The sequence below is a fragment of the Adiantum capillus-veneris genome, chromosome 16 (genome assembly GCF_014529385.1).
Source record: "Adiantum capillus-veneris isolate H3 chromosome 16, ASM1452938v2, whole genome shotgun sequence".
Taxonomy (NCBI): domain Eukaryota; kingdom Viridiplantae; phylum Streptophyta; class Polypodiopsida; order Polypodiales; family Pteridaceae; genus Adiantum; species Adiantum capillus-veneris.
Window position 1 is genome coordinate 100,529,429 of NC_140946.1, and position 10,082 is coordinate 100,539,510.

General features: G+C 42.2%; 1 protein-coding gene across 4 annotated transcripts in view; it reads right to left on the bottom strand.

Annotated features, from left to right (window-relative positions):
- SWI3A (SWITCH/sucrose nonfermenting 3A) overlaps positions 1 to 5,221 on the bottom strand; it is a 73,758-nt gene extending 68,537 nt beyond the window's left edge. For 3 of the 4 annotated variants that reach the window (XR_015184609.1, XR_015184610.1, XM_086485358.1), the window contains exon 1: positions 4,801 to 5,218. Coding sequence is in view for 2 of the 4 variants with exons in the window: in XM_086485358.1 (XP_086341484.1) it covers positions 4,801 to 5,017 (217 nt within the window). In the remaining 2 variants the exon portion in view is untranslated. Of the gene's footprint in view, positions 1 to 4,800 lie in introns of all 4 variants that reach the window. The other variant, XM_086485359.1, reaches the window with a different exon arrangement.
- Between the last annotated feature and the right edge of the window lie 4,861 nt (positions 5,222 to 10,082).

The following is a 10,082-nucleotide window of genomic DNA, read 5'->3' on the forward strand; positions in this document are numbered from 1 at the left end:
CGCTGATACAGTAAACAATCACCAATGAAACACTCGAACAATGCATGCGTACTAATCATGTGAACACATAATACTTCCGGTGAGGGTTCTTTGGACCGAGGCTCGAGAGCCAAGATCGGTTCTTCGTGATTGACCGAATCTTCCTGTGGGGGTTCTGTGGACCTCGACTCGAGAGCCAAGATCGGTTCTTCGTGATGGAGGTTAGCTTCACTAGAGAAAGTATGCACTAACACATTATCCTTGTGAATTATCACATCATCTTCATGCAAATCATCATGCTTGTGAGAAATCACATCTTGATCATGCAAATCATCATGCTTGTCAGTGTCATCCAAATCATCATGCCCATCATTATCATTCAAAATAGCATGCATATCATCGTGCAAATTCTGTGGGTTATGCTTTGGAGAAGAAGAGACTGAGAGAGTCTCCTCCTAAATCCGTTCAATCTTCGCCTGCACATTAGCAATGAGAGAGGGAGAATGAACTTGCTGTCCACGACTGACAATGGGAGAGTCAATTTTGGCATTGAAAGTGAACGTATTTTCTGCCCAATCAATAAGAGGCTTATGCTCACGAAACCCTCAAATGCCCAAAATCATATCACATCCTGAGAGAGAAGAGATATCACCTGTATGCGAAGTATCCATTCCGCTTTGGGTGATGACCATGCATTATGATCTTTGGTTCTTAAGTTCACGAGCAACTTGGTTTCTTGCGAGTCTTGGGTTCTTGGGTTCTTAAGGGTCTTGAGGTCTTGAGGGTCTTCTTTTGCTTGCAATCTGTGCTTCAGAAGGATCTTCTCTTCACCCGAGTTTCGCTCTTTTCTGCGGGCGCACCCCTTGGCGGCCATGCGCTCACACTAAGGTTGCTTTCTCCCACCTCATGTCCATTGGCCGGCTGCTAAGTGCACGGTCCGCTCTCAATGAGTGAAAAGAGGCACAAGGGGAGGCTGGACAACCCTTCTTTCCTGGGATTCCTGTCACTCTTCAAAACACGAATAGAAATCGACACGCCCAAGTGAACTTGGGTTCGTGCAATCGAAACAAGCAAAAAAATTCTTGTGATTCTTGTGGTTCTTTCCTTGAGTGATACAGAACACTGCCAAAGCTCTGATAGCACTGTAAGGTGCACCGGAATGAATGTTGAACTTTGCTCAAGATGAGTGCTCCGAACTGTGCTCAAGGATTCCTTTTACTTACGGAAGGGAGAGCCTTTCGTTCCTTTAGTGAGAGAGTGCCATGGACACAAACAAAGTGAATGGACACTGTAAATGGAAGTGCATGAGATTGAGAGATAGAGAGAGAATACGACACCAGAGACGTAAAATCCTCCTCCGAAGGCCCCACTCTCTATGGCGAGAGCGGTCTACTTATGATTGCACAAATCTCTACAATGCTTGGACTTGCCGACGATGTCGACGACGATGAGGACAACGACGAGACCGGCTGAAATCTGAGAACTCTAAGGACTGAAATCTACAAATCTTTATCTGTTGAATTCTGACTCTATGTCCGGGCTGAAACTCTAAACTTCGATGGATCCCACCGTGAGGCGAGGAACTGCTGCAGGAAGGTGAGATCTGCGAGGTTCGGGAATTTTTATGCGGTTCTAAATACTCAAAACTGAAAACGCTGATGCTTGTGGAGATTCCGTCGCGAAGATTTGCAAAAACGCTGAAAGGCCTTGCAGATGCAAAAACGCTAGGGCTGAAAATGGTCCTACTACTGCCGGATGTCCTGCAAATGCAAAACGCTAGGCTTCTTGTTCTGTCTTGCTGCTGCCGGGGCTGATCTGCTGTGCACAAAACGCCAGGCTGCCTGTGGATGAAAACGCTAGGTCCTTGCAGATGCAAAAACGCTAGCCCTGCTGAAGTGGGGGGTTTTGCTGAGAGGGTGCCTATTGAACACACTGGTTCCTGCTACCTCTTCTGCCAATTAGTGCTAGCCTAGGTTTGCTTATACACAAACTTACTCAATTTGCCCTACCTACTTTCCAACAAAAGTCACTTAAATTAATAAGTGAAAAATGTCAAAAATAGGGAAAATAGGTTAAATGCACTGGAAAATTCTCTCGAAGGATTCTGATGGATTCTGATGGGAATGCTTATGGTCATGCTGTGTGCAACCAGAGGATATGCATCTACACTAAGTGCCTGGGCAAGCACGGTCTGCAAACAGACTCACAAAAAGTGCCAAAACACTTGCTAATCTAGACTGATTGGACTAACGGAACCCTTGTTATGAAGTAGCTTGTCCACGGACACATAGGGTTGGATGTGTCACGTGACAATTGCTGGATTGAAAGCAACACATCCAGTGATGTCATTGGAAGACACAAAATTATGCAATGAAGAAAGCGGTCAGTTACTCAAAGATGGACTAGTTTCCCCATCTATGTTAATAATCACTCTGAGTAGTAGAGGGGGAAGAAGAGACTTTTCATAAATTATAAGCCTATCAATGATTGGCTAGAACCTCGCAGATTTCCTCTACCGCTTAAAGATGATCTTCCACGAAGGATAAAAAGTTGCAAGATCTTTTCTAAATTTGATCTAAAAAGCATGTTTTGGCAATTCAAGATACAGCCAGCTGACAGACATAAGACAAGCTTCGTGGTGCCCCAAGGAATGTTCGAATGGAATGTTTTGTCAATGGGTATCAAGCCAACTCCTTCCTTGTGTCAGGAAAGGATTGAAGTGGTATTCGCAAATTGCAGGAAATTTCTTCTGTTATATATAGATGATATCTTAGTTTATTCTAAGGATATCAGCAGCCATATTAAATATCTGCATATGTTTATTAAAAAATTGTAAAAAACTGGTCTAGTGCTGACTTTTAAGAAAATTAAGCTTTGTCAGTCTCAGGTGGCATTTCTAGGAGTTGAGCTTTTCTCAGGTTGCATCAGAATGCAGCCCCATATTCTCAACAAGCTTAATAATTTCCCTGATGTTTTTTCTGAAAAGAAGCAGTTGCAGTCTTCTGTTGGATGTCTACAATGGATCGCTCCCCAATACCCTCATCTTGCCAAAGATTTGTTAATATTCAAAGAACTGGAGCGCAAGACACATTTCTTCTGGACTAACCAAATGACAAAAACAGTCCAACAAATAAAGCAGGTTTGCTGTCATCTGTCACCCATGCAAATTCCATCCAATAAACCATTAGTCGTCTACTCCGATGCCTCCGAAGAAGCCTGGGGAGGAATACTGTGCGAAGATACTGAAAGCGGTCCTGTCATCTGCCGATGGGCATCCGTACGCTTTAAAGACCGTGAAGTAAAATACCATTCCATCCAGAGAGAGCTACTGGCAAGTGTCAACTCTGTGTTGGCCTTTCGCTTGTTTTTAATGGGAGTACATTTCACCCTTCGAAGTGACCTCAAGCATTTCAATAAATTCTTGGAAGAAAAGAATGCTAGCAAGGTGAAAAATACGCGTATTTTTCAATGGTCATATAAGCTCAGTCACTTCGACATCTCCTATGAATATGTACCAGGCCACAAAAATAATATTGCTGATTTACTCTCTCACATCAAAAAGGGGAAGGAATAAAAGTCTCTATCACTGTCACTGTTTATATCTCCACTAAGAATAAATAAACCACCTTTTTACTATCCAGTCCACTATGTGTTCACCAACACAGCTGTATTCCACCTACTGCAACCTTTTACTGTACAGTCCACTATGTGTCACCGAATAACAGCTGTATTACACTTACCTACCCTTTTTCCACTCGTCGAAAGATGTCTATCCCTCTTCTTGTATATCAGAAAGGAAGACGGTGACCAATTTCTTCATTGCATAATTTTGTGTCTTCCAATGACATCCCTAAATGTGTTGCTTTCAATCCAGCAGTTGGTGGGTTTCCTGGAAGGAAACCCAATACTCTTCTCTATCCCAGAACGCTAGAGGGTTGTCATTAGTTTGCTGTGTCAGCAATACCCTGATTTCTTCTAAATCTCGAGAATATTTACCCTTTTCTATTCGAAACCACTGATTGATACCAAATTAGGACAGGATTATTAACATTATTACAGATAGCAAGTCAACGCATCAAAACAACCTTTAGAAGCGAAAACGAATCCTCCTAAATTAGGACAGGATTATTAATAGTATTACAGATAGCAAGTCAAAGCAGCAAAATAACCTTTAGAAGCGAAAATGAATCCTTTGCATAGATTACTCATACAATTTCTCAAAGTTACAAGGTAAAGGCTAGAGATAACTGAAAGAGAGCTTCAAGGATACAACATGTATGTATGTATGTATGTATGTATGTATATACATATATATTTACACATATATACATATATATGTGTGTGTATACACCAACAATGATGTATCTGAGATGTCCTATAGGCTGACTTTGACCTCAAGAGGACATAAATATAATTTCCTTTCTTTCTTTCCTTCTCTCTCTCTCTCTAACTTATGTCGGTAGACAGCAGAAGACAAGCAACCTCTAATGCACAAGAGTCGAAACATTGCACCATCGTTTAGCAAAAGGTTTTAACACAACATACAAGCACACAAGAAAATGAAGTAGCTTACACACCACGCTGATTGCATAACTACAATAATTGCTTTTGCACACTCACTTAGGATTCTACTATGTCCAAACTTCATTCTGCTGAAAATGATATATGCTTCAATCTTCTGAACACCTTACCTCTGCGTCAAAGCTCTGACACCGTGAAAAAGAAATGTTTGAAGATGCAACTCAAAAGCAGCATCACCATGATTTGACGCTAAAACAATATGACATTTCGAAACAGGTCAAAAGAATAAGAGATAATAACCTGCATAACTGGGAATGCGGTAGGTGACTTTGTTGACAGCTGCTCCAAGATTGGGCGAGCTTGAAGGAAGTCCATCTTCTTTCTTGACGGTGTGGTGGTCAAGAGGAGCAGCCACTTGAGCAACGACGGGTGAGCCTGCTGCATCAGATATGGGCTTCCCTTCTCTACTGCCCCCCTCTTCTTCCCCTCGTGGAGCAATTCGAACAACCTCAGTCATCTTTCTTGTACTGTGTTTTATTTGAGCTAATCCTCGTTGCCCTCAGCGGAAATTGTTCTTGTTCTCTTCAAGGCAGACGCCGTGCCAGGGACGGCCGGACTTAGGACCCAGGTTCTCTCGTGTCCTTCGTGTCCTAATTCGTGCCAGCGATATGCGATCACCCTACTTTTCTCAGCGTTGCCAAGGGCTATATATATGGGAGGCTGGGCGATGAATCCAGGCAGGCAGTCCCTAGGCTTCATATTGGTATCAGAGCTAAAAATAGTCCAAGGCAAGCATGGTCCTCTCATGCTTTTGCATTGCACGCGATAGAGCCATGGAACTCCTCTCTTGCCAGGTGGGGACGAAGTCGAGGAGGACCAAGGGGGGAAATCCCATGTGTAGGTGTCCTTGAGACGAGCAGGGGAGAAATTCGACCCTCGCCAAATCGAGTGAAGAAGGGCGCAATGGGGTTTTGAGGCCAAGGGGAGCAAAGCTTGACCCTGGCACAAGGCAAGGCGAGCTATACACAATCTGCCAGCGGCATTTTCGAAGTGAACAGGCTCAACAAAATTGATTCTCATCTCCTATTTTACATACAATGTCTTCCGGCACTCGCAAGGGTTCTTCTTCTTCAACAAGGTCCACAACCATTGTGAAAAATGATCCAAAATCTCCTAAGTGTGGAGATAGCAACACAACCACCCAACCAACGACATCGGAAACCATGATCATGGCGTACTTGGTATGATTGCAAGAGACCGTAAACAAACAAGGCGAAGACTTACGAGCACTTGCAATGGAGAATGGCACACTAAGGGTACTTGTGGTTGAGAATGAGAATGTCAAGAGGACACTTGAGATGCAAACAACACGTTTGATGCAACTTAAAGAGGAAGTCAAGGAATGTAAACGCTCTTTTGTGGACTTGAATGCTTTGAAGGAGCGGATGAGCAAAATAGAGCATGACCATGTATTGAAAGAGGAGAAATTTGACACTATGAGCCGGGATGTATGCGACATGAAAAATGTATGCACAAACAAGTCTTGGGCTGATGTATGTGATAGCAATGTGGTTTCTAATTCTTCACTCATGCAAGCTATGGTTCAAACAAAGAATGTTGAGAATGTGGATGTGGAGGAGTTGAAGGAACGGGAGCGACGTTCCAAGAACATTGTTATTCGTGGAATTCTCGAAGAGAAGTTAGAGACACCTCCTTCTCTTGTCATTGTTATTGAAATTTTTTTCAAAACCCACTTTGGCATGTCTGGAGTTATGGCCTATGGAGCACATAGAGTGGGGAAGCAAGGAGCTCCTCGCTCAGGAGAACGGCCAATTGTATGCACCATGCCGGATGAGACCAAGCGAAAGATTATCCTTGATTATAGTTGGATCTATTTGAGGGATACAAAATGTTTTGTATGTGAAGATCACACTATTAAGCAACAAAATATGCGTCGCAAGGCATATGAGGAAAAGAATAATAAAAATCAGGAGATCTCTCATGAAGAAAATGTGCCCAAGGAGGAGGCAAGTCTCTCAAGCAAATAGGGATGCGTGACCTATGAGACCGAGTTAAAATTGAAAATATGCTTTTGGAATTGTAATGGATACCCATGGAATGCGGGGGTTGGCATTGATGAACTAACAAGCAAAGCCGATGTTGTACTTCTTGTTGAAACTTGGGAGCATGATACACAAAGGATTAACGGCTTGGAGGATTACAATGTACATTCATTGATGTGGTCAAAGAATCTCAAGCAACGAAGAGGACAAGGAGGGTTAGCATATATGGTTAAGAAAGGATTGGAAGATTTTGTATCAATTGTGAAAGATGACAAGTACAAACGTTATGTATGGCTGAAAATTATGACACCAAAAAGAGCACCCATTTTTGTAACCAGTTGCTACATTCCTCATCATGATTCTCCCTTTTATGCTTGCATGGATAGAGATCAACCATTTTCTGATTTGGAAGAGGACATTGCTTATTTCAAAGGTGAAGGTGATGTTATTGTATTTGGGGATATGAATGCTCGCACAAAAACATTGCAACATAAGACTCAACAATTTGATATGCCATACATTTCAAGGGAGTTGGAGGAAGTTCACTTGTATGATCGTACTTCAATGGATGAGAAAGAGCCGGATCACTATGGAAAGTTACTTTTACACATGTGTAATAGCACGGGTATGCTCATTGCCAATGGTGTATCTTTGTGGAGTGGAACCAATGGATTTACATGTAGGAGACATAATGGGGATAGTGTGATTGACTATATGCTATTCTCTGAAGCCATCATGTATCGCATAAAGAGTTTTATGTTTGGTCAATGGACCCCGGAATCCGACCATCGCACCTTATGTATTGACCTTTCATGTGGAGAAGCAACTAAGCATGATAATCTCAACCAAAGGAAAGAGAAGTTATCACTATGTATGGATTTCAAACGGCCACCAATGTACATTGAAATGGTTGAGCAAAAATTATGGATGACAAAGCTTCAATGTGATGCACCATTGGAAACTAAATGGGAAGCTTTCAAGAAAGCTATTTGTTCTTGTGCATAAAGAATGCTTTGCCATAAAGCATCTCCATGGTATCAACAAAGATAGATCACGCAAAAGGTGGTTTGATAAAGAATGTCAAGATGCTCGAAAGTCCTTGATAAAGCTTGATGCAACTATGGACAAAGACAACTATCAAAGTCATTTGCATACATACAAGGCATTGATTCAAAAGAAGAGAAGAAGATGGGAAGTAAAGCAACAAGAATTTCAAGTCCAAGAAAAGGCACATGCATGTGGAAGATTTTGGAGAAACTTGAGAGACAAGCGGGTTGAGAATTTTGGTAACTTGAGTCTAGTGGATATGTACACACATTGTAGGCAATTATATAAGCAAGCAAATACTGAAAAAATGCCATTTTATGGTTCACTCCCATGTATGTCGTCTTTTTTACTATTGAGGATGTATGCGGTGGGCTTGAAAAGTTGGCCACTCGCAAAGCGGGAGATCTTCAAGGTATCAAGCCGGAGATGATCAAATGGACGGGAGATTTTACCCATGAGTGGATTTGTGATATGTTCAACCTTGCACTTCAACATGGTATACCTTATGATTGGAGTACTAATTGGGTTAAGCCTTTGCATAAAGGAGGGGATGTAAAGAATGTAAGCAACTACCAGACTATAATGATTGGGTCTTTTATGGCAAAGTTGTTTGGGTGTATAATGGAGATGAAATTGAGTGATTAGGCTGAAGAGAATGACAAGCGTGCAAATGGACAAGCGGGTTTTCGTCGATGCCATAGCACCATTGATCATCTTGTCACTCTTCGTGTTCTCATGGAGGAAAGTCGGTTGAAAGGCAAGCGATTGTATTGTTGTTTTGTGAACTTTAAGAAAGCCTTTGATATGATTCCACATAACAATTTGTGGAGAAGGATGGAAGAACTCCAAGTGCCAAGTGAGTTTAAGCTTACGGTTTCTCGAATCTATGAGAAGGTGATTTGTCAATTGCGCATGGGAAGAGAAATTTCAGAAATTTTTGTAAGCACTATTGGGGTTAAAAAGGATGTCCATTGTCACCAACTCTCTTTGGTCTATGCATCGATCAATTGGAACAAATGGTACTTGACTTTATGCAAGAAGAAGGCATTGAAGAGGTCACTATTTGCAATGCGGTAATCATGCTTTTGTTGTATGCAGATGATGTAGTGCTTCTAGCACACACTTTAGAAGATGCACAAAAGCTTATGGTTGTCCTTGAGAACTTTTGCTTGCATAGTGGGCTGATTGTAAATGAATCCAAAACAAAGGTTATACTTGTGAAAACCAACCATAAGGAGAAGCCATGCATTGTGTACAACAACGAGACACTTGAAGTTATTGAGAGCTTTAAGTACCTTGGCCTTGAGGTTCCATCCAATCACAAGTGGCATGAATGTGCTATGCGTCGTTTGGAAGCGGGAAAGAGAGCATATTATGCATTTGAGAACATGTGTAATGCGGGAAACATCAAGTGTTGGGTTCTCAAGAAGTATCTTTTTGATGCATTGGTGACACCGGTTCTTCTTTATGGAGTTGAAGTGTGGGACGGGAGCATCTCAAAGTCTACTTGGAAAGAGTTTGAGAATGTCCAAAAGCGTTTTCTTACAAACTTTCTCCAAGTTAAGACACAAACACCATATATGCTCCTACTTCTTGAGTCAGGATCTCTTCCAATTGAGGTTATGGGCATGGAAAGGGTTGTGGAGTACATGATAAAGATGCGTCAAAACCCCTCACATAGACTTCCTACAATTGCATGGGAAGCAAGAAAAAAAGTTCAAAAGACGCATAAAAGCAAGATCTTGAGCACGGGATGGATGCAAGACATAAAGAAGTGGTTTGGGAGATGGGATGCATTACACTTGCTACATGATGCTTCAATTGACTCTCAAGTGAATGAAGCTTTTCTACAACGCCAATGTATTACGGCTTGGGAGAAATCCGGTGGGTCACGCTTCACACATTACACCACCTATATTGCCCCCAACTACAAAACCATGTTCTTCGTTGAGAGAGGAAACCGTACTCACACTTACATGCTTGAGCCTATTCCCTTGTCCGCGATACGCACTATCGTAGCAATTCGGCTTAGCTCCCATTTCCTTCGATGCAAGATAGGGCGTTGGGGCAATGGAGAAGAGTCAAATCGATTGTGCATATTATGCTCACTGCAAGTTCGAGAGTCTGAGTACCACACACTACTAGAGTGCTCAGCTTTTGATCACATCCGAACTTGCTTCTCTCACATTTTCAGCCATAACTTAGACCTACACACTTTCCTCTCCCAGCCAAAGTGTGGGCTCTCCATTGCGACTCTCATCACTACAATTTTGGAGCATCGAGAGTCACTCATCAGCCATACACATACTACATCACATGTAACTTTGGTCCCATAGGTCATATTTGACCTCCGAGGACGATAATAAAATCTATCTATCTATCTCTCTCTCTCTCTCTCTCTCTCTCTGTGTGTGTGTGTGTGTGTGTGTGTGTGTGTGTGTGTGTGTTCTCTGCCCGCCATCGCTTCAGTTG